At 46.7% G+C, this 25,257-nt stretch overlaps 3 protein-coding genes across 6 annotated transcripts in view; all 3 read left to right on the top strand.

Moving 5' to 3' along the window:
- The window catches only part of LOC120953317 (coiled-coil domain-containing protein AGAP005037), a 33,854-nt gene extending 29,977 nt beyond the window's left edge, over positions 1-3,877 (top strand). For 3 of the 4 annotated variants that reach the window (XM_040373136.2, XM_040373137.2, XM_049605685.1), the window contains one exon: positions 88-3,877. In XM_040373136.2, coding sequence (XP_040229070.1) covers positions 88-963 — 876 coding nt within the window. In that variant the 3' untranslated portion in view covers positions 964-3,877. The remainder of the gene's footprint in view (positions 1-87) is intronic. The other variant, XM_040373138.2, reaches the window with a different exon arrangement.
- Positions 3,878-6,415: 2,538 nt separating this feature from the next.
- On the top strand, positions 6,416-7,988 carry LOC120952256 (nonsense-mediated mRNA decay factor SMG9-like). The gene is made up of 3 exons (XM_040371491.2): positions 6,416-7,063; positions 7,154-7,582; positions 7,679-7,988. Exons 1-3 carry the CDS (start codon positions 6,604-6,606, stop codon positions 7,942-7,944), a joined length of 1,155 nt encoding a protein of 384 aa, XP_040227425.2. The 5' UTR covers positions 6,416-6,603; the 3' UTR covers positions 7,945-7,988.
- A 759-nt stretch (positions 7,989-8,747) lies between these two features.
- LOC120961336 (chromatin-remodeling ATPase INO80-like) lies at positions 8,748-24,658 on the top strand. The gene is made up of 25 exons (XM_040385046.2): positions 8,748-9,308; positions 9,418-9,599; positions 9,784-11,527; positions 11,594-12,236; positions 12,863-13,580; positions 13,671-13,838; positions 13,912-14,070; positions 14,157-14,259; positions 14,343-14,606; positions 14,700-14,867; positions 14,954-15,435; positions 18,963-19,133; positions 20,082-21,110; positions 21,206-21,376; positions 21,471-21,615; positions 21,721-21,972; positions 22,068-22,242; positions 22,310-22,566; positions 22,644-22,777; positions 22,878-23,068; positions 23,138-23,272; positions 23,353-23,515; positions 23,589-23,802; positions 23,888-24,039; positions 24,142-24,658. Exons 1-25 carry the CDS (start codon positions 9,032-9,034, stop codon positions 24,337-24,339), a joined length of 8,295 nt encoding a protein of 2,764 aa, XP_040240980.2. The 5' UTR covers positions 8,748-9,031; the 3' UTR covers positions 24,340-24,658.
- The last annotated feature ends 599 nt before the right edge of the window (positions 24,659-25,257 follow it).

Genomic DNA, 25,257 nt, shown 5'->3' with positions numbered 1-25,257 from the left:
TGATGTGTCCATTGATGTTCGACAGCATTTTAGCAAACAATATCGAAGTGTATGAACAATTTTTTCCCCCAATTTTCTTACACTCAGCACCGACCGGACGATTCGACGTCAGACGACAGTTCGCAAACGTTGCAAAACAGCATCACGACAAAGATATCCCAGTCGCAGCTATACCCCTCCGAGCCCGTTTCCTCCAACGTCGGACTACGGCGGCTTCACTCGTATCCGAGCGGTTCGGATACGGACACGAGTCCACCGCAACCGACCCGTCCGACCACCGGCAAACCGCCCGTCCCGGAACGCAACGCCGAGCTGCTCTCGAAGGTGAACAACAAGCGAGTGCCCCCGCCGCCCCCACCGCGCACCAGCTCGCGCAGCCCGCTGGCTAGCCCGACCAGTCCGCACGTGCCGCAGCATCACCGTGGCCAGCAGCAGCAGCAGCCGGCCGTCACGCTGTCCGACTGCGAGCAGCAGCAGCGCACTTCCGAGGGTACGGATTCGGGCAGCGAATCCGTCTGCTCGGACAACTCCCAGCGCCAGCTGGCCCTGGAGCTGCGCCACCAGGAGCTGCTGAAGAAGCAGCGCCAGCTGCAGGAGCAGTACCAGCGCCTGCAGCAGATGAGCAAGAATGCCGTTCCACTAGCGCCGACAACGATGAACCACGATATCAAGAAGACGGGCAGCGAGTCCAACCTGCCGCTCAAGATGGGCTACAACATGACCGTGAGTGGCTCGATGAAGAATCTCTGTGGCGGCTCCGGCGACCCGACGCTGCCCTTCGATCCATCGCAGGGCTCGGTAGCAAACAACGTCGACCATCAGGACGGAGGCGGTAGCGACAGTTCGACCGGTGGGCCGAACTCGCTGGACGGTGTCGCGATCGGTGCGAACGGAAGTGTCGGCACGTTGCCACCACACCTGACGAAAACCACCAACAAAGTCTACGAAACGGACATACTGTAAACAGCATCCTTCTTATCCTTCGCTTCTCCCTTCCACTAGCTACGTAGACCAAAGTGCAGATATGTCAGAACGGGGCCAGCACTCGTTCGTATTACGTTCTGTCGTACATCCGTTGACGACTGTCCTTACGCTTTTGATCGGTTTTCTGAAGGCATTATCAAAACCATATTCGTTTAGTTGTTCCACTATAGAAACTTCGATAGGATTGTTCGAACAGCAATATTGAGTTTGACTTGGTGTAATCCAAATATTATAAACAGCAACGGTAAACGCCATGCAATTAAACTTTATTTTCAAATGTTCTGCACATAATTCATGAAATGATGCAAATAGTTTATCCTGCTGCATAATGTTGCCGATCTCACTTTGTCGCAAAGCGCATAGCCGTTAGTGCACTGCCCATAGAAGAAGAAGAAGAAGAAGAAGGGAAAAAAATCTAAGATCCTTGGTGTCAGCTAACCCTTAGAACCCACTAATGTACAATTTTATTTTCGTAGTACAGATTCGTCGATATCTGTTAGAGAGTAAATTAATTGCGTTTTAATAACATGAAGTAGCTAATAACAATCAAAACTTTGTTTTAAAATCATTTCCAGATAAGGTAGCTAAATGTCTCTAGTAAGCGATCGAGCTGCGTGTGTTCGTAGCAGGATGTTTTTTTTTACACGCGATTGTTACAAACTGTTCAGTTCACACCGGAGCGATAGTAATAATATTGTTGTGTTGCCATATCATCTCTACGTTGGTCCAGTGGCTGATACGTAAATAATGCAAATCTCTAACATGTACCACTCACTATCATACGTATTCCTAACCCCCAGAATGAACGTAAATATCTATTCGTGCTTCGTACGTGTATGTCTACGCATACGTGTACCAAGTGTGAAACAGATTGTGCCCCCCACCACTCTGTGTATTGCACAACCATAAATGCCGTGTTATCCATCGTTCGATGTTTGCACAAAATACAAAAGCGAAGGACGAAGCAACTATAGCTCACAATCTTTCTCTCCCAGCTTCGCAAAAGCCCATTAAACTCCCACTTGTCATCGTAACCTTACTCTTGCCCGAGATGCTTGAAGATGCAAAGCAGACACACACACACACACACCGATCGAACTGTTCCGACTGATCAATCTCCGCGACCCTCGACCCTCAAAAACACAGTATATCCCGTAACCAAACAGTGAAACTTAAAATACTCTAGTCTATATCCCGCAAATGTTTAGGAGCCGAATGTATCACACCAGAACTCAAGCAAAAGGACAAAAATTGGACAAAACAAACACAAAAACGCGTAGCGGGCGGTAGCAAAGTGCTGTGTTGGACGTATGTGGTTACATATTCATTCATTTGCATTAGAGATGAACCTCACCGGCATCCAGGTGCCCAGGTAGACTCCGATGCGAGCAGGCAAGGGAGGCAAGCGAAAGTATATAGAATATTACCAAAAAAACAACAACAAAAATCATTAAACACACCCACACAAACACAATAATCTCATGGCAGCAAAAATCACGAAAAATCACGAAAAATCACGAAGAAGAATATATAAGTGTACTAGTCGACGGGGCAGAGCAACCGAAATGCACCGAAAATATCGCAAAACCAACACACAAAAAGTAAGATTCGTGTTCAAGTTCGCGCACCCCCTTCCTACTAAAATACTAAATCCACTTGGTAACATCGATCACAGTGTGAAAGGGATTAGGGATCCTAGCAGCAGCAGCAGCACAGCTCAGTAAATGTGTAAACGTTGCGCTGGTTCTTAAGCGCAAACGTGGTGGAACGTAATAGTGCAATGCAATTTCAGTGATAAAAGCACACACACACACACACACACACCCATATACACCGTTTCATAGTTTCGAAACAGGTGTGCACACACGATGACGTGATGATGGCGTCGGTTATTTGTTAAAAATTAACTATTTGTGATCAAGCGGCGTAGGTAATAGTGAAACAACATTTAATACACTCACGATTGGCTAGTTAAAATTCATTAATACAGTTAATGTTCTGGATCGTACACGGTGAGCAAGCGACAATTGATTCGCTTCCTTTTACACACGAACACACACACACTCTACCAATGTGCACACATGCGGAGTTCTATTGTGTGCACGTCGATCGTGCCAAATCGATCACGATTCATTTTGATCGATCAACGTGATTCGATTCGATCACGTTGCCGTCGCAAGCAACACCGCGCGCTTTGTTTTCCCGATGGCGCGATGGCACTTCCACTAATGGTCAAACTATTCGCCTAAAAAACGTCACCCGTGCTCGGTGCTGTTTGTCCTGTAGAACGACACTCACGCATCCCTACAGGAAGTGAACTTAACAGAAAGTGCATATTTTACTGCTGTAACAACACACAGACTTCGCAAAACGTTCGTTTATCCCATTCACGTTGCGTTGCAAACCGAAACGACGTTACGTGCACCGGCGGCATTTCACACCTTAAAAACGTAGCTTAAGCGCACGGTGCGTAAAAATCACGACGGTTTAATGCATGAATGTTGATTAGGTTTATAGCGTGTAAGCTTCCCCATTTTTGATAGCTGTTTGCGATCACACAAAACACAAAACAAACACAATCAAAACACACAGACAGACACCTACACGCTGTGCACCGGTGCCAATATGTCGCCACTATTAAACTGGTCTCCGGTTACGATCGTGTCAAAGATGTTTTAGGCATAAATCAAACGCAATTGTTGTTGAATAGAAATGCGCCAAAAGAAATGCGCGAAAGCGAGGGAACGCAATACGGAAGCCGTACTATACTTACTACCACCCCAAAAGGCACACTTCTTTACGTTGGAAAAAGGGCACGATAGGTATAAAACGAAAGAGAGTGAAAGAGAGAGAGAGAGAGAGAGAGAGAGAGAGAGAGAGAGAGAGAGAGAGAATTAGTAGAAAAAGAAACATACCATAGGGCGAAAAACAGAGGGAATGATAAGTATGTGCGAGGAGGAGATAGTTTTAAAAAGAAAAGAAAAAAAGAGTAGTATAATATACACGACTATCCTTTCCTCACCCACCACCACACCTCCATCAAGTTCCCTAACCTTACAGCAGCGGCAGCAAAAGTAGTTGGAGTTTATGCTACAGTGAGTGCCAAGGATATATATATATACATAGTAGCCAAACATGTTTGATATTGATAACAAAAAAGAAAAACAGCGAACACGTGCGTATCACGAACATTGGCTCGAACACGTGGTCGCTAGCATTTAGCACATTAGTAGCGCAGCGCTGGGAAGCATGTTCCGATTTCATTTTCCCTTCCCTTACGTTACTTAGCTTTTGTACGACAAACAGATCAAACAGAAGAACAGAACTGAAGGCAGGTGAAACGCCAGCTGACAACACTAGCGCACGATGAAGCGGAACATCTCCAGCTTCAATCTGGATATCAGCTTAGTGTCTCGCCCCGAAAGCGTAAAGTGTGCAAACGGGCAAATGGGGGTAATTCATGCTGATGTGATGGTTTGGGGTAGGAAAGGCACATTTCAGCATCAAAACGAAGGAAAACACAGCAACAATACAATGCGATTAGCTAGTCGACTATGATATAAACACCCGCAGTCACTTACAACAAATATACACACACACACACACACCAGTACACCCTCACGAATACATACACGTTTGTGTCATTGGATCATTGTGTCAGTCAGTATGCAATATAGAATGTTGGATTTTTTCTACAAGAGAAGCATTATAGACTTATTATCCATTTTTATTATAAAATAATAAAGGATCTTCCACATAAAACAACGGAGCGGTTTTGGTACGGTACGGCTTGCAAGGCTAAAATGATGACCTATCAACCAATACCAAGTAGGATGACAGAGTGATTACACCATGATGTTTTACTATACGCCGTGGATTTTTTTCTGTTGCATATTTCGCAGGTGCCATACCCGTTTCAGGCCAGCTGTTCCGGGCCCAACGGCCAAGCCGCCCGCGAAGGTTTCGGTCGTTCTGGAGCGCTTGGTAAACCGTCTGCTGCCACGGAACAGAACGTCCCGGGCAAAGGGTTTCGGGAGCGTCAACGGTCCAACTCTCCTTCACCAAACTACTTTCAGTATTGGCCTACCAGGCTAATTACCTCTTTTCCAATGTAAATTGGGAGGTCTATTCCGTGGTAGCGCCGCTACTGATTTCGTTACGCGTTGTCGAGAAAGCAATCGTACTCGCCCAAAGCTTCACCCGGGAGAATCGTAACACCAAATAGAGAAACGCACTCATGAAATGCTGGTGTAAGACTGATTTATTATAATGCTTTCCTCCTTTTATACTCTAAATTACAAGCTATCTTAGCCTACTAAGAACAAAATAAAAATTACTAAATTATAAATTCAAACAGCCACCTTTGATGTGGTCGCTGCGCAACCCCTGCTATCGAAGTATTTGGGATTGCATATGCTTTAGCACTGTTATCTGCCTCGAGCTGAGTCGTCTGGTATCACACGTATCACATGACCAGCCTGACCCTGCACTTGAACTTCTTTACATACAGGGCCAAAAGTCCTTCTGAGCATCTACCGATCAAACGCGACTAAAATCATTTCGAGTGTTTGTGAACAAAATGAATCACTTATATAGCATCGGTATATCATTCTAGCTTCGATCGAAGAGATCGTTTCTTTCAGGTAAAATTATTTGAGCTGAAACCCACAACAGCTGCAAAGAGAGTCTTGCAAAGTGTTGCAATCAGCTGCGCTATTGTTTCTAGTTTAAAAAGATACCCAACGATGTAGCACGTGAAGTAGACATGCTGAACACGGTGAAAATGTGATATGTGACAGAATTTCCGTTTCGTTTGGATATCTTTTTGAGTGTCCACGATGCTAGATGGCATTACCTTGATAGTGTCTACTAATGTAGTTCGTGTTGTTCGTTGAGTTTTTCTATTACTTACTTACATACTTATCCAGCGCTACAATAATTTTCCGGTCTTGGCCTGCCTCAAGATACCGCTCACGGTCTCGCGCCTTTGTCTGCCAGTCCGTTATCCCGGCCTTAATGGCGGACGCCTCCACTCCATCTTGCCACCCGATTTGAGCCTACCAGGTCTTCTCTGTCCTTGTGGATGGCCTAAAAAGACTTTACGAGCAGGGTATGTGAGTACCGGTACTATACAGGTGCTTCGTCCGTTGCGTCAGGTTCTTTAAGATGAACTGATTTATAAGGCTGTAGAAAGACCGGCTGGCAGCCAGTATCTTTACGCACTTTCAACTCAGCTTTGTCCCGAGATAGATGACTCTTATAAAAATGCTATGCTTTAAAAACAAACCAGCATAATATAGCTAAACTAAAAGCGTATCACAAAATTTACTAACGACTTTCTGCCTTTTTCAAACTCGTATGAAAATAATTTTAATTATACCAGTCCGAAGGTTCGAATTCCGCACACTGACAGCGCACCCTAGCCAATTACAACAAACATGCTGTCTCGGTCCGGCCGCAAGTGTTTCCCATGTGCAAGAGCGAGAAAGCATGTCTATTTGGCTTGCAGGGTGGTTGCGTCAAAATAATAACAACAAACGCGCGTTTGATTTCTGGCCCAGCTTCAGGTAAATGTGGTAATTTGTGTGGGGCATGTGAACGAAAATCTAAACTAAAAATATGAGTGGTAAACAGCAACCGAAAATTCTGCTCAAAACTCGGTCCACCGATGATCCTGCAGCGGGCCCTTCCGTATCCACCCCCAGAAGAACTCCGACCATCTTGGCCAGTACCACACCACAGATCGCCGGCACATCTAAGGGGTCCGAATCTAGGCATGCAGCATCCGCTAAATCACTGCCGGCTACGGCAGCCCCCGATCCGTACAGCTACACGCCGATGGAGGGGTCCTTGGTGCTGCTGAAGAATCACAATGCGATCAACTATCGCACGCTGGATTTTCTACACGAGACCAATCAGGATTACGTCGTAATCGGAACTATCGGCATGCCCGGCGTTGGTAAATCGACCGTGTTAAACTTGCTCAATACAAATCTTTACGCGCCCGATCAAAGCGACACCAGAAAGGAAAGCATCTTTCCCGTGCATAGTACAATTAACGTTGCGGGCGAAAATGAAGGTAAGATCCGAAATGTGGTGGTGCTAGGACTGCAACTGCTTGGTACTCTTGGTTAATTCATTACTCTTGCTCTTCCCCTCTAACCCACAGTGCGGATGCACATCACCGAGGATCGGTTAATACTGTTGGACTGTAGCGAGCCGGTGTTTGGGCACGCGAGAAAAGACTTCATTCAGAACGAGCAAGACGAGCTGAAGAAGCTGATGATTTTGCTCCGTATTTGTCACGTCATGCTGGTGGTGCAGGAAGAATATTACAACATCCGGCTGATGCGTACCCTGATGTGGGCAGAAATGATGACCCAGGTACTTTCCGCCCAGCCCACCAAGCTTGTGTTCATCCGGAACAAGGTAGTGCCGCACGGCACTAGTCACGATTCCCGCGAACGGATGATCAATCTGTACCGGCAGATGTTTCTTAACGTGGCGTCGTTTTCCGTGACGAGCGCCAGCTTTAGCGGTGACTCCGGAGCACAGGAGGAAATGTTCAATTATGTAGAATTTCCTCGCATAGAAAAAGGTACAATTAGCATCACTGCAAGGACTGTACAACAAGAGCAATCTCCTGCATTACAACAATTTTTCAACAATTCGTTACCATTTTCTTCTATTGCAGGTGAAACGGTGAGCATTCCGGAACATTTGAAGGAAACCATACTGTCGCTACGGCAGATCGTGTACGCTGGACGGGAAAGTATAATGGCACGCAATTGCTCAGAAAAGGCATGGGGCCAAGCGCTTGTAAAGCTAATCGATTGCCCGGAGGGTAACTTTTTCGTCGACAAGTATGAAAAGCTGAAGGAAAAGTACAACCTTCACAATCATGTAAAAATTACGGAAAATCAATATCGTGATCAGACATCGCTACATTTTGTGGAATAAAACTAATGCATCCTCAGAAAATCCATTAAGGTGACTGCACACAATGCATTTATTTACGTGTTTTAGCTTATCTAAATTTCTGGAACACGACAACAAAAAATAACGTCGCATCCAGAACACAACTAGTGTTGGGTAAATCTGAGTCAGATTCATGAATCTGAATGAATTATTAAAATGATTCAATGAATCTGAATCTCGGTTGTAAAGATTAATGCATCTCGAAATATTCATGAAAACTTCAAAAGATTCACTAATCTCTAGGGATCCATGAATCCCAAAGGATTGATACAGCTTCTTATTATTCTTCTTCTTAGTGTAACAACCTACGTGGTCATGCCAGCCTATACGAGCTATCGAGACTTCTTGGCAAGTATCACGCAGCCGGATACTTTGTTTTGCTACGGGGAGACGGTCCATGCGAGGCTTGAACCCACGACGGATATGTTTGTAGGTGGGATTGGGCAAATTCAATATTTTGAAAATCATACATCTCTAAAGATTAAGGAATTCCTGGAGTTATATGATTTTTAAAGGATTTATGAATCTTTGAAAATTTTCAAAAAAAAATTTGAAAATTTCGTTTATGTTTCGGGATTCATGAATATTTAAAGATTCTTTAATCTTTGAACAGTCGATTCGAGATTCGATTCACTCATCACTGAAGATTCATATGAATGAATCTCAACGAAAGATTCATGAAGCCCAACACTAAACACAACAACAAATTTGTATCCCTCTCCGCGATGATTTATGCCCAAGGTGAATACAGTTTACGGCTACAATTGTAACCACCTTGACAGCGCATCTGTCACTGCCTGCTGTCAGTCGAACGCGGGGCCCTTTTCGTGCCCTCCCCTCTGTCCCGCGGCCTAGTCAAAAAACAACCCAAAGCAAGCTAAAAATGACGGCAAAACAATCTACTCGGTAACGCACGCTTTCCGTACGTAGGGGTACGACGTTTTCGCAACCGCAATCCGGTCGATAAAGCGCACCTCACGTACGACAAAGAGAGCAAGTGATTGGAGTTGCAGAGCCATAGCACCATCGTTCCAATCCTGGCACAAGTCGCATCGCGGTGGAGAGAATAATGGCTCAAAAGGAATCGGCACACACCACCGGCAGCGTCGACGGCGACGGCGACAGTGGCCCGACGGCTAGCAGTACCAGCACGAAAAAGTCTCTGTACACCCAACGGATGCTGTCGGCGTTCGATATGCAAAGCTTCGTAAAGCAGGCGAATCGTTTCAGTGCTGCTGCGACGTCGGCCACTTCCAGCGAGGATGAGCAACACCAGTACTCCGGCTCGTCGGACGAGTCGGAAGAGTTTGGCAGCAAGTTCTTCCACCAGGCGGCGGCCCGTTCCTGTAAGTAAACAAACATTGCCGCCCTTCGCGGTACCTTCTCTGTGTTGGCCCTGTGTTGTGGCGATCTACTATGAACGGGTACCGTAATTATGGTTCTACTTCTTTCCAGATCGGGAACGTATGTTCGACTTCAGCACGGTCGGGCCCGAGCGCATGTGGTTGAAAAATTTGCTGCTCTCCGAAACGGAAACCGAAAGCGAAATATCGGACGTGGACGAATACATTCACGAAATGCTCAAGAACCATCTGCGCGAGAAGAAAATTCGGGAAAAGTACAACGATTCGTCGCAAGTAAGCAAACACTTTCCAAGTAGTAGCGCGCTAAATGTAGTGTCCCCCCGGCTTGAATTGCCAAATTTTGTTGAATTTTTAAGATGCTCTGCTTGCTCCGAGACTCGTTTACTTCACGGGGTTTAGCGCTCTGTCAGCTATGTTCCAATGAAATTCCAGCTAATTCTGCTACTCATTTCCACAGAACTCGCAGTACGGCTATTACTCCGCTGGTTTGTTATCGGATAATGACCTCTTCCCCGACCATCGTCGCACCATAGCGGGAAAGCGAAAGTGCAAGATCGATCATGGCACCGGTAAGACGAAGGGCGTTAGGAAAAAGCTGAAGCACTCCAAGAAGCGCAGCGGCGTCGAGGGAAGCAGCTACCCCGCCGAAGGCACCTCCATGCGAAGCTCCATGTTCGGGGACAAGAAGAGCAAGAAGCTGCTACATCTAAAACGTGGCCGACCACCAGCAGCTAGGTCTTCGGACGGCAGTACCGTGGAGCATACGGGCGATCACGACAGCTCGTCCACTGCGGGCGGCAAGCGGGGACGCAAGATGCGCCTGAAAACGCCGGAAGTGATGAACATTCGGCGGCGCAAGATGTGGCAACTGATGGCCAAGAAAGAGGTTGGTAAGCTGCAACGGGCAAAGGCAAACAATCACAAGGACACGATCACCAACTGCCGACGGGTGGCAGCGCTGTGCATGCGTGTCGCGCGCCAGAAAGCCATGCAATCGCAAAAGCTGATGAAGGACACGGTCTGGCGGGCGAAGCGGTTGACGCGCGAGATGCAGGTGTACTGGAAGCGGTACGATAAGGTCGAGCGCGAAACCAAACGCCGCATGGAGCGGGAGGCAGAGGAGCAGCGCAAGATGGACGTGGAAATTGTGGAAGCCAAGCGGCAACAGCGCAAGCTCAACTTTCTCATCACGCAAACCGAACTGTACGCTCACTTCATGTCGCGGAAGCTGGGCAACGTGTCGGCGGAGGAGCAGCTTAAGATTCTTTCCCAGCTGGACGAGGAAAGCAATCCGCGGCTGGCTGCGATCGACAACTACGACTGCGAGCGGATGAAGCAGCTGGCACAAAAGAACGCCACCGAAGCGTTCCGCAGCGAGCGTGCGCGAACAAACCAGTTCGATGTCCTCCAGCACGCAGAGCCGGCGTCCACGTCGAAGGAGTCCCCGGTGCCGATGGAACAGCCGAACTTGCCGAGCACAACGGATGAAATGCCGGTTGCCATCAAAACCGAACCGAACGCTGGTATCGCGGAACTGCCGCAGCCTTCAATGTTCCAGGGCCATCTTAAAGGCTACCAGCTGAAGGGTGTAGCCTGGCTGGCGAACCTGTACGATCAAGGCATTAGCGGCATACTGGCGGACGAGATGGGGCTCGGCAAGACAGTCCAATCGATTGCCTTTCTGTGCCACATCGCGGAACACTACGGCGTTTGGGGGCCCTTTCTGGTCATTTCACCAGCATCCACGCTGCACAACTGGCAGCAGGAGATGGAGCGGTTCGTACCGGACTTCAACGTGGTACCGTACTGGGGATCGCCGAACGAGCGTAAGATTCTGCGCCAGTTCTGGGAGCAGAAGCATTTGCACACGAAGGATGCTAGCTTTCACGTGGTGATAACCAGCTACCAGCTAGTGGTGACTGACTACAAGTACTTCAACCGCATCAAGTGGCAGTATATGGTACTGGACGAGGCGCAAGCGATCAAAAGCTCAAGCTCGATGCGCTGGAAGCTGCTGCTCGGGTTTAACTGTCGCAATCGGCTACTGCTGAGCGGAACGCCCATACAGAACAGTATGGCAGAGCTGTGGGCACTGCTGCACTTCATCATGCCGACGCTGTTCGATTCGCACGAGGAGTTTAATGAGTGGTTTTCGAAGGATATCGAAAGCCATGCGGAGAATAAAACCGGCATAGATGAGAGTAAGTTTTCGGTGGGCTGAAATGTGACGAATTTTGGCGATAAAACAATTTTGGTAATCTTTTCAGAGCAAATATCACGACTCCACATGATCCTGAAACCGTTCATGCTGCGGCGAATCAAGAAGGACGTCGAAAATGAACTGTCCGACAAGATTGAGATCATGGTGTACTGCCCCCTGACCACTCGCCAGAAGCTTCTGTACGTTGCACTGAAAAAAGAGATCTGTATCGAGGATCTGCTGCATCTTACGACGGTGGGTGGCGGCAACAGCAGTAGCAGTGACGGACAGTCCATCGACCGCAACTTTACCTCGAATCTGATGAACCTCGTGATGCAGTTTCGCAAAGTGTGCAACCATCCGGAGCTGTTTGAGCGCCGGGACGTTCGCAGTCCCTTCTGCATGAAGTGGAACTACGAGCTAGCCGAGCGTCCCATTTTTCGAAGGCAACTTTTAATGGACTACACCGTACCGAGCAAGCGGCACTGGCTGCACAATCGATTTTATATATTCAAAGCATTGCAAGTACAAAGCCGGCTGGTGATGGATGAGGGCGGACGCAACGTACCTGAGGATAAGAGGCGATCGGGCCTGTCCAAAGCAATCCATTACGATGACTGGTGCGCACCGTTCAGCTGTGCTCGGCTGGCTGGAGGATTGTCTCCAGTGCACGTGGAACAGATTGCACGTCGGAATGTGTTCTGGTTTTCGTAAGTAATCTTGTCTTAAACATGCGTCACTAGTAGTGATGGGAAAAATGAATTTTTCGTCGGAATAGATTTTGGATTGGTCCGATGTTTTCTGGACTTAATTCCGGATAGTAAGTCCGTAATCAGTTTCCAGAATCGGAATCGGCTCCGGAATTGGAATCGGTTCCGGAATCCAAATCAGCTTCGGAAAAGGCTCCGGAATCGGTTAAGCAATCGGAAATGGGTCCGGAATCGGAATTGGAGGCGATTTGGGCATCTCCAACTCATTCCGGAGCTAATTCCAATTCTAGAGTCAATTCTGATTCTATTTCCGGAGAATATTGTGATTGCCTGGTCGATCCCGATTCGGGAGCCGATTCTGATTCCGTAGAGAATTCCAATTCGGGAATTGATTCCGGAATTGATTCTGAATTCAACTCCGGAATCCGCTCCCGATTCAACTCCGGAATCGATTCCAGCATCGGAATTGACTCCGGAATCGGTTCCAGCATCGGAAGCGGCTCAGGAATCGATTCCTGCATCGGAATCAGCTCCGGAATTGATTCCTGAGACGGAATCGAAATCGGGTAGTTTCGATTCCGAGCTCCCATCACTATAATACAACATGGGGCACATTTTCTCCGCAGGTATCATTTGATTCAGGAGTGGATGAATTGGATATCCGTTCTACACTTTCAATGGGTGTGGAGAGATAGACAAAGCGACAGGTGGACGGATCCCCGTTACTTGCTGCTGGAACCAACGGCGGAACGGTGGACAACGCGCTGCTTTCCATGGAAAACTATGGATCGGCTGTTGTTCACCCATGGCAGCCACACATCATCCATTCCGGTGTACACTCACCGCGATCATGTACTGCACTTTATGTCGGAAACACTAGACCATCGCATTATGCGTAGCCGTAAGCAACAAATTCCGGGCCAACCGTTAAGCCTGCTGCCCGAAATCCCGTACGTTCCCACGCGAAAGCGTTCGCCTACCGTACTGCCTGATGAGCCAACCACGATGCCGAAGTTTCTCTGCCGCCACTACACCAAAGTACTCAACACATCCGGCTGTACTGGTACGGCCTTGCGCAGAATGTACGGCAATCGTGCGTCCCTTGCCGCCTGTCGGTGGAGTTGCAACGAGAATGCATTGGCAGCGGAAAGACAGCTTAACGAGCATGTGCATGCGTCTTATCCACCGCACGGATGGTCCAACATTATCATACCGGACAAGCAAACGCTTGTATCCGATGCAGGCAAGCTGGCAGTACTGGATTCGCTGCTAGCGCGTCTTAAAGAGCAAGGACATCGCGTGCTGATATACTCGCAGATGACGAAAATGATTGATTTGTTAGAGGTAATAGAGAGAGAGAGAGAGTCACACGATGGTCCCGTAAAAGCGTTTGAATTTGGGTAATTAATGTCATTTGTGCATTGTTTGACACAGGAATACATGTGGCACAGGAAGCATCGATACATGCGGTTAGATGGTTCGAGCAAAATTTCCGAGCGTCGCGATATGGTGGCCGATTTCCAGAACCGAGCAGACATTTTTGTCTTTCTTCTTTCGACGCGTGCCGGTGGATTGGGTATCAATTTAACTGCGGCAGATACTGTAAGAAAAGGGGAAGAAAATGTACGCTCCACAAGTATCTTCATCGTTACATCATCGTGTTCTTCATTTGCAGGTGATTTTCTATGACTCCGATTGGAATCCGACGGTGGATCAGCAAGCAATGGACCGAGCTCATCGGTTGGGCCAAACAAAGCAGGTCACCGTGTACCGACTCATTTGCAAAGGCACGATCGAGGAAAGAATATTGCAGCGTGCGCGTGAAAAAAGTGAAGTAAGAAACAGTCGTTGGCTAGAATTTGTGAACAATTACAAAATAAGTTAAATTTCTTAATTGCTGCTCTATTTGATAAATCCCAGATTCAACGAATGGTCATCAACGGAGATAATTTCAAACCAGATACACTCAAACCAAAAGAAGTTGTTTCACTGCTGCTTGATGATGAAGAAATTGAGCTGAAGTGTAAGAATATTACATTTGGGGAAAACCCAATAAATAATTTGAGCAGAGGCATTTCAATTAATGAATTTATTTTCACCTTTCAGATCGCCAAAAGACGGAAGAGCGTCGTTTAATGGAAGATCCAGTGGCGAAATCAGCAAAAGATCGTAAGCAAAAGCAAACGACTGGAAAGGAAGCGCAAGGCAAAGATCGCAAGCGAGCTTCAGAACTGGGAACTGGTTCGTCGTTCGACGAGACTGGTGGTTTCGGTGATTCCGCTGCTCCAAGTCCGGCGCAAAGCGAACGATCAAACCTGAGTGACAACACCAGCAAACCGTTGGATGCGCTAGACGATTCAAGCAATGAAGGTATGAAACGATGTCAGATAGTCGATGTGTTGGGATGACCAATTTTAACGGTTTCCTTTTTCTAATTAAACTCGTCCTATTTCCACAAACCAGCATCTACGATGTCGTTTGACATGATACGGGAACGGGACAGTAAAACGCGACCGGTCACACGTGGCGGTAGTAAACGCGGAAGGCCTCGCGGTTCTAGGCGTGGCGGCGCTGCCGGATCTGGAAGTTCTAGACCTATAGCAACGGAACAACCAACTGCACCAGATACAGGTAATTTAAATTATTGCCACTCTGTGGGTATCTGTGGTGTACATACTTAAATATTTTATTATTTGTTTAAATCAAATATCACACAGAAACAAGCGCATCGGGCACAGTACCGGCTGTTCCATTAGCTGCCCCTGTTGCTACCGTTGCGCAGGTGAGGCGTGGCCCAGGCCGACCCCGGTTAAAAACAAACGGACCCAGCAATCAGGGCACTCGTGGATCTCACGCACGACAGACCATTCGGATACGAAAGCCAATTGGTCCCCTTGTAGTACCGCTCGGTAGTCAGTCGGCGAATGCAAGTGCAGGGAAACGCTTAGTACCGTCCTCTCCACTGTCGTCCAGCACCTCTAGACCGGCTACACCGTCCAGTGCATCCCAAACTGTCCCAAGCTCATCACAGTCATTGTATAACTCACCTGCCTCATCCATAAGCACAACGCCAAAACCATCGGCACAAACCAGTGCCGCTGGCTCAACCAGAGATACCTCCCAACACGTTCCTTCCGTTGGCAATCGACCGACGCATCGACAACCGACACAACCGATGGATAACGATAGTGGTACAGAATGAAGGGTACATTTATGTGTGACCGATTTAAGTACGCCCGAAACTCTCTACTTTAGCACACAGTTTAAATCCAACAGATGGCGCATTATCCAGTAGTTTGATCACCTTTGATCATACAGGATTTTCCAGGAGTTCTCATAGCTGTGGCACACTTTGGCTCCTTCTTACATGAAATGAACTGAATGTAATGGGAATTGGATTCTATAGCACCCTTGTTGGGATTTTCAAGGAGCCTGTCCAAAAAGGGGGCCAATTTCCAACAAATGAAGTTCACTTCCCATAAGAAAGAGTCCAGAAAGTGTCCCACAACTATGAGAACCCCTGAATAAACCTGTATTGTATTGCGGATTTTAAACTATTTAAGAGTCTTCATATCAAGTAATCGATAAATTGCCAAATATCATCAAATTACCGTGTGTACATTTCGATTTACTACACTTCACTCAACAAATGGAAGATATCGTAGTAACAATTTTACTTCCAAACTGCCACACAAGAAAAATTGTTAGACCAACGAAAAGATGCATTAGTCACAGTCAGACTGTTTTATCGAAAATGGAGTGTGTTTACTTTAACGACTCTATTGTATATGGTTAAACTTATTCAATCGTTTGCTTTAGTGAAACGATCTACTAATACCTGCCTGGTGATGAAGTTTAATTCCCATCTGGCCAGCCGATTATTCCTGTTTGTAAGGCGCATATTTTAGTCCGTTAATCATAGCTAATTCTGTTAACCTGATTTTAATTTATATTATACAAAAAGTGATTGATCTACAACTCTATCCATAACAAGTTCGGTATTCTGGCTTAAAATACAATGTTATACTTTTATCTTACTAAGATTTTTCATGTTACGATAGCTAATCCTAGGATAGCTCTGCCAAATCAGCGCCATCTGTTACAAAAGCTGTGTACTAAAGACAGAAGAGGGCTGAAGTAAATTTAAACCACAATACAGAAGTCACGTACTGCACAGTCCTGTATAAAAATTGCTCCCAAAAGACCTCCTATCCGCAATGAAGTATGGTAAACAATTACAAACTAATTTTATTATTTTGTTTTTTACATATAGCAACGACAGAAAATGTTGAGAAAAATGGAGTACTTAACACTTAGCTGAGGAATAGGGCTTTCACTCAGCGTGTTCTATAAAGTATATTTTTACAATTAAACCAAAACTCACGTTCGCTAAAGCTCAAATTAATTTGTACTTGCAAACGAATTAGACGAGACTTCTTAGTAAACAATGGCAGGGCAGCTGTTCCCTGCTGTTTCAGGTAAGTAATCAACACCATCAAAATAAAAAATAGTCTAAAATATGCGATTGATAAATTAGTAAAATTAAAGATAACTCTTAAAATCGCTGTATGAAGTATACTTTTGAATAAGCAGGTGTACAAAAATCTGGTGTTACGAACTGATTCGTTAGGAAACAATCTGAAGAGTTGCCTATTTAGAAAACTGAAGAGTATATTTTGATTTGGTAATCATTAGCTTCATTGTTTGAGGTTAATTGATTTTGATCTTTTTAGACGTATATAACTCAACGCAATCTTAAACGATTAAGTCGATTCCGATTAAACGCAATCTTAATTTTGAAAGTTATTCAGCCGTCGAGGTTAATGGCTACAGTGACGAAAGCTTAAAAGCTAAGTAAAACAAAACGCACATCCGATAAGAAACGTTAGTAATCGCTACGATGTATACAAACAAGAGAGCTACAGGATGGGGAAATTGAGAGACACTTCAAGAGCTCGTTACGCTCACGCGCGCCGGAACACCGGAATGATGCCGAATCGGTCGGTCGGGTACTCCATTTGCCTATAAATAGAGGGGTACGCTGATAAGAAAGCTGCTGCAATTGGGGAAGATCCGCGAAAGCTCGCTCTCGCCCGCACACACACACGTGCGCACTCAGAGCCTTGCCGTGGGAACGGTGGCGTTGTGTATAAGGACACGGGATCAAAACACGGGAGAAAAAAGGATGTCCTGTACAGCTAACTGGCGAGAGACTGGTTTGCCTGGTGAGCGTGCCTAGCGCTCTGCGTGAGCAGTGTGTGGTGTGCTATACGGCACTCCGATATCAGTGCCAGTGATAAGAAAATGCACTGCAGAATCGTCGTCAATCGAACACGGCCGCCAGCCGAAGACGGACAGAAACGGTGAAAGGCGGTTTTTGTGCGCGTCTGGTTGGAAAAGGAGGAAGAAAAAAAAAGCTCACCCAGAAAAAGGAGCAGAAGCTGCTTTTCCAATTGGAAAACGAAGCACGTTTGGCCTAGTTTAAATAGTGTAACGAATAGTCAACAAAAAGGACCAGCATTCAGTGGATATGTGGATGTAGAAAACCAGTAAGCACAACAACGGTAGAAGCAAAAAAAAAACAAGAAATACTAGCGAACAAAAACAGTGAGAAAAGCGCTAGGGCTGTTTTTCGCCCACTCGCCCTTCTTTTCCGGTACACACTCCCAACCCCACAGTGATACGGTGGTGCTTATCACTTTGTTTAATTAGGGTACCAGTGATAATGGACTTTGCCGTGAAAAGTGTACAAGGACGCGACCGAATGCGACATCAACAGGAAGCGAAGGAGGCACCGAAATCTCCGTTTTGAACAATACTCGCAGCATTCGACTAGCGGGAGCTTACCGATAAGAAGCTGCTTAACTGCTGCTTTGGGATCGGTGCTCGAAGCTGGGAAGCAGCCCGTGTAGGGTAGGGAGAGGGGGTGGTCGAGAAGGGTCGCGCAGCGGTGATAACGACGATGGCGGCGGTCTAACGAAGAAAAGCCAAGGGACAGCGCTCTAGCGGGTGCGCGCGGGCTGTGTGGTGGTGAACGTGCCGAGAGTCGAGAGTGCGGGTGTACTGTTACTAATGGCCAAAAGCTTGCTACCGTGAGCGAGCGCAAGCACGAGCAACGATTACGTGGAGCCGAACAGCGGCCGAAAGGATCGCAGCCGAATCCAATATCAGTCGTCCTCACGGGACATGCGCCTGGCGACGCTTTTCGCGCGCTCGCGGCAGTACAATAGTGTACAACCAGCACCGCACGCGATACAAGCCCCTAACGCAACGATGCCAGTGGCGACGATGTGTTGATATTTCAAACGGAACGATGAACAAACTTTTCTGCCGGCTTTCCATCGTCCGTTGATGCATTTGGACGTGTGCATGATGATGACGGTGTCGATGCTTCAGATATCCGTACCGCAATACAGTGGCATCTTGTGTCCGTGTTTACAGGGAGGCAAAACGAGCAGTGTAAACGCTTAGTGGTAGTGGAAATATCGTCCAAGCGTTTGCAACCACGGAATTAAAAGCAATAGAGAGAATGGTCGAGGTGTCGGGCGGACGCCGCACTGCCGCTGGTCGATTGTGATTGGGAAACTATGTGTGTACGCGCCTCCATCGCGTTTATCAGTGGCCGCTCTCGCTCGTGCAAACTTCGATGCCGCCGCCGCACCGGGGGAGACAACAGGACACACACCGACGTTGCTCCGTACGCTTGCAACGCAATGCAACTGATAACGTAATGAGTGTTATGTGCGTGTGCGCTCACGAACCGACTCTCTCTCGCTCTTCTATGCTCGCGGAGCGCTGGTCGGTTGGACCGCGATAAGGGAAGCGTTATCCTTGGCATATGCTTATCACCAACACGTGCGAACACGCCAGAACGAGGGAGCAATTTTATCATCCTGTGTAAGTAGATACACCCGTATACACACACACACATATTGTACCAGCGTTGCGCTGTGTCAGCGTAGTATGTAAGTACGTGTGCTTTTAGATGATAAGAAACGGACGAGAGATCCTTCGAAGCTAGCGCATCCATGAACAATAGTAACAGTGCCAGGACATTCCATCCAAAATCGGTCGATCGGCGATAAGTAGAGGAGTGTTTAGTTTTATCACCATTTCGGTGTGTTGGTGTGCGCTCTCTGGCGTGTGCGGCCTTTACATTACGTGAGTGCTTTCGTGCTGCGTCATGAGCATGTATGATATGATAGTATTGTTTACCACCCTCACAGTGTCCTCCGTCGTGAACGGCTGGAAAAGCTCGCCTCCATTATTATCTTGCAATCTTTTTCCTTGCTCTGCCGACCACGAAGCACGAAGTCGCGGTCTTCCCCTACTGGACGCCCCAGCACATGAGAAGAGCTGGGCTGGTTCAATTTGCTTTCTTATCAAAACCTTCACGGGCAGAGTGTACCGGGACCGAAGAGTACTGCCGGGGCTTTTGTAAGGATGATGCTGAAAATCTCGCAACTGGTAGGTTGCGCTTGTTGTGAGCAATTTCTGCTTTTGTACCCGTGATTACATATTGCTGTGGCGTGGGGAGTTCGCACGTTGCTCCACAATGTCCATATGCTACCGTGGAATGGAGGCGTTAGTTTCGAATATACGCATTGTTATGAAATTTGTTATGAAAAAAGATTATTAAATAGTTTTTTAAATCCACACAACTAATTCTTCTTTGTTCCTATATATTTTCCAATATAAAATGAACCAACTGGCGACAAACCACTATTTTCTTAAAGTTAGTTCAAAATAGGAAATAAAAATAATGTATACTTTTTCTTACCTTTTTTGATTCAATCTTTCTACTGGATTCGTTCTAAAGCCTGTAAAAACACTGTTCCCTTACAGATTCCAATAGTAATAGCCACAATAACAGCAAGAACAATGGTAGTGTTTGGAAGGACAGCACTAAAGATGACCAACCTAATGTGTCTCATCGGCACAATTGTAGTAATTTGCTTGATAGAGTTGATCGTCGCGCGCGATATGTACGATCACTACGAACACAGCATGCGGCGCGGTCACCGGGGGCTTCATCAACAGCACCAGCACCAGCAACACGAAGAGCAACAGCAGCAGCAGCAAGAGCAGCACCATCAGTACAACATTAACCATAACAGCAAGCACAATGGCAATAGCAACTACCACCAAGCCTACTGTGGGAGGCAGGTGAGATTTTACGAAAAATCGCACCACTCCAAACACGCCGGCCATCATCAGCCGCGCGTGGAAACGATCGCGATGAAACACAAGCGTCACTACGCCAGCCAACATCAGCGCACTAACGCGTCCATCGGCGGGCTGCAGCACTATACGCCCGGATCCTCGTCCTGGCCCGACGGTGCACCCGAGGAGCACGAACAAACGTTTCTGATGCTGCAGGACGACCAGGACGGGGACCAGCAGCAACACGATGGCAGTGCGGCACCAGGGTTGAAGCAGCTCAAACACCACGGCCCGGTGCCGGTGTGGCCCGTCAAGCGGGAGGCGGTGGTCGAGGGTGACCTCATCCTCGGCGGTCTCATGATGGTGCACTCGCGCGAAGATTCCGTCACGTGCGGCCCAATCATGCCACAGGGTGGCATACAGGCGCTGGAAACGATGCTCTACACGCTGGACAAGATCAACGAGCAGGGCCTGGTGCCGAACGTGACTATCGGTGCTCACATTCTGGACGACTGCGACAAGGACACGTACGGGCTGGAGATGGCGGTCGACTTTATCAAGGGCTCGATCAGCAATATCGATGACATCAACGACTACGACAACTGCAGCAAGGGGCACAAGAAGAAAATCATTTCCGGCGTGGTTGGGGCCGCTTCGTCCGTGACTTCGATACAGGTAGCGAATTTGCTGCGATTATTTAAAATACCTCAGGTAAGACGAGTCGTCAATCAAAACATTTTAAGCCGATTTCGATCGAGGATGTGTAGTAATGCGACGGACTTTTGCGCTTTCTGTTTCTGTTTTAGGTTTCCTTTTTTTCTACAAGTCCAGAGTTGAGCAATAAACAACGATTCGAATATTTTTCGCGAACTATACCGTCGGATCATTATCAGGTGAAGGCAATAGTGGACATCGTCCAGAAGCTGGGCTGGAGCTACATTTCCATTATTTACGAAGAGAGCAACTACGGTATAAAGGTACATTCATTCAGCCTGACAATCAATCAACCTCATCTTTGCTTCCTTCTCTTACTAATTCTGTATGTTGGTTATTTCCAATGTTTTCAATCAGGCATTTGAAGAATTAGACGATTTGCTATCCAAGCATAACATTTGCATAGCTGTTAAGGAGAAACTAGTAAAAGATTCTGGCGTTGCTGATACGATAGCGTATGATAACATAGTACTTAAGCTGTTAACTAAGCCACGTGCTAAAGGTACGGTGTCTCAATCCAAGCAAACGGGCATCTTTATCCAAACTCACTGAACTTCCAATTCTTTATTTGCTCTCCTACCTCCGGCCGCACAATCATGGCAACCAGGTGTTATTATATTTGGATCAGACCAAGAGGTGGCCGAAGTGATGAAGGCAGTCCGGCGGCAAAATGTTACAGGGGTATTTTCGTGGATCGGCTCGGACGGATGGAGCGCCCGCAATCTGGTGTCGGACGGCAACGAGGCCGAGGTGGAGGGTACACTGTCCGTACAACCGCAAGCCAATCCAGTGATCGGGTTTGAAGACTATTTTCTCAATCTGACCGTTATTAATAATAAGCGCAATCCTTGGTTTGTAGGTGAGTGTTTTGCCCGAAAAACGCCAATTACCTTTAGAATGGTCCCTAACTATCCAAACTCCAAACATGCGTCGTTGCTTTTCCGTGTTTTGCAGAATTCTGGGAAAATAATTTCCAATGTAAATATCCCAACTCACCGTACACGCCGTACAATAAGGACTACAAGAAGGTGTGCTCGACCACGGAGAAGCTTTTGAAGCGGGATCTTGACTTTGAAGATCAGCTGCAGTTTGTGAGCGACGCCGTGATGGCGTTTGGATACGCGTTCAAGTAAGTGTGAGCCTTTATTGCGAAGGATCGCAACGCGCGACGCTAAACACTGCTACTCCAATTTTAGAAACATGCATCAAGAGCTATGCGGCGGCAAACCGGGTCTATGTGATGCGATGAATCCTACCAAGGGATCGGAGCTGCTGAAATATCTTCGCAAGGCGGATTTTATCGGTCTCAGCGGCGATAGGTTCAATTTCGATGTCAACGGCGACGGTCCGGCTCGATACAACATTATCCATTTCAAGCAGGTAGCACCGGAACGGTACACGTGGATAAAGGTCGGCGAGTACTATCAGGGTGAGCTGCGGTTGAATATGCAAGGTAAGGGTACCACAAGAAAATCCCTTGAAACAAGTTACATCGATTTACACTTTATCTCTGTCCCCGTATCTGGTTAGATATTCAATTCCGCACGAAAGATTCCATGCCACCGGAGTCGGTTTGCAGCAGACCGTGTGAGCGGGGCCAAGCCAAAAAGTATGTCGAAGGTGAGGGATGTTGCTGGCATTGCTTCAATTGCACACAGTACCAGGTATGTGTAGCGGGGGAGAAATTGTGCTAAACTCCTTTTCACCAGCGCGCGAATGTTAATGTGTTTCGTATCTCCTTCCCTAACACTACCTGCAAACCAGATACGAAGTCCAAACGATGAAACACACTGTGTCAACTGTCCAAGGGGAACGCTACCAGACGTTTACCACGAGGAGTGCCAACAGATTCCCGAATCTTACCTACGGCCGGAATCATTCCTAGCAATTGGTGCAATGACGTTCAGCTCATTTGGCATACTGATTACCTTCTTCGTTATCGGTGTATTTTTGAAGTACGGAGACGAGACTTTTGGAATAGGTCGTCGGAGTTTTCTAATGTGTGTTCTTTCTCCTTTTTGCAGACACAACGATACACCCATCGTTAGAGCATCCGGCCGAGAGTTAAGCTACGTGTTGCTTAGTGGCATATTGCTCTGCTTCGGTGTGACTTACACGCTAGTTATCAAACCGAACGATATAGTTTGTGGGGTCCAAAGGTGAGCTCGTAAAACCGGATGATGGTGAGATGGAGACAACAAGATCTTAACACTCGCGCAATGTTTTCACTTGTTTGCAGATTTTGGTCCGGCTTCTCGTTCACCGTTGTCTACGCAGCGCTACTCACCAAAACTAATCGTATCGCGCGCATCTTCAATGCGAGCACCAAATCAGCAAAACGTCCGTCTTTCATAAGCCCGCACTCTCAGCTAGTCATATGCGGAATACTGGTTTCCTTCCAGGTAAGCAGCAATCAAAAGCAGCTATTCCGAACCGCATTTCCGACTTATCTTTTTCATGCTCCAAACACTCCAGATTTTAATCAATGCAGTATGGATGATCGTGTCCCCTGCTCACGCCATGCACTACTATCCCACGCGGGAGGATAATCTGTTGGTTTGCAACTCCTACACCGATGCATCCTATATGATTGCATTCTTTTATCCTATCTTTCTGATCGTCATCTGCACCGTATACGCCGTGCTGACACGGAAGACACCCGAAGCTTTTAATGAGTCTAAGTATATTGGTAAGTGAGGGGTGGGGGGGGGGTAATGATCATCGTTGCAAGGATTAGGACGGTTTAACACTTAACTTAATACGTACCTTGACAGGTTTTACAATGTATACCACTTGCGTTATATGGCTTGCATTTATACCACTGTACTTCGGCACGGCCAATAATGTTCAGCTTAGAATATTTACAATGTCCATGACAATTAGCCTGTCGGCAACAGTGACGTTAGTATGCTTATTCTCACCAAAGGTAAGTAACGCCCCCTGCCTGGTCCACATTTCTATCTCCATTTCCATACTCAATGCTCAAAGTTTACTTTAAACCTTTAAACCCACACACCCCATTTTGCAGCTTTACATCATATTGATTCGTCCGGAGCGAAACATACGACAAAGTATGATGCCCATCCGATATAGCACAATAAACAAAACGACCGGTTCGGCACAGTCATCGGTGATGGCGGCGGTCATAGTCACGGCAGCCACGTGCAACGAGAACGAGAAGGTCATCAAGAATGCATCCAACGAAAACATACCGGCCGCGTACTGATACACAAAAAAGGTGAAGCTTAAGGGAGGTGCAGGGCAACGCTTCAAAACCAAAACAACACAACAGAGCAACAACAGCTAAAAACACATCATGAGCTCCTATGGTGGCCGCTATTATTGAAAGTTAGTTTTTAACGACCAATTACATAAATTGTGCGACGAGACAGTGGGAGAAACAGAGATAGTTGGTTTAATTTTCTAGCCATGTTTGGAACTCAGTTCGCATTGCGTGTTAAATGAGAGAACATTTACGGGGGATTAAGAGGAAATAACAGAGAGAAATAATGAAAAAAATATAAATATATAGTATCCGTTCAAAATGACTTGCCTAACTGATTTTTTTTCTCGGGTTCTACATGTGTTGGATAGTACAGATAGGAATTGGCTTACTTTTGGTCTCCTAGGACGAAATGTTTTGCTTTTTCACGTTTCGTCAAGTTCGCTGTTCGCGATGGTATCGCTCGTTCTTGATCGCTTCATTTCGTCTGCTTCCACCGAACAGCACGACCAAAGCAAATATCAAAGAGTTTCGGGGAGCGTCAACGGTCTAACTCTGCTTCACCAGAATTCTTTCAATATTTGCCTACCAGGCTAGTTACTTAAGTTACTTAAGAGAATTCTCTTAAAATGTAAGCGCCGCTAATGATTTTGAATTGTGTCACAGAGATCCAATGCTGGTGTAAGACTGATTTATTATAATAATTGTTCTCCTTTTATACCCGTTATTTATCGTTATCATAGCCTACTAAATATGAAACAAAAAGTTATACAGTGGAGCGCTGTTTATCCGGGCTTCCCGGGACTTGACCTCACCCGGATAAGCGAATAACACGGATAATGAGTCACATGATATATTTTATCCCCAATTCCTGATTAATTTTTGGAAAATTATCTTATTTTTTGATAAAAATAACCCAGT

The sequence above is a fragment of the Anopheles coluzzii genome, chromosome 2, assembly GCF_943734685.1.
Source record: "Anopheles coluzzii chromosome 2, AcolN3, whole genome shotgun sequence".
In the NCBI taxonomy this organism is placed as follows: domain Eukaryota; kingdom Metazoa; phylum Arthropoda; class Insecta; order Diptera; family Culicidae; genus Anopheles; species Anopheles coluzzii.
The sequence above is the reverse complement of the archived record's forward strand: the minus strand, read 5'-3'. Positions and strand labels throughout refer to the sequence as shown.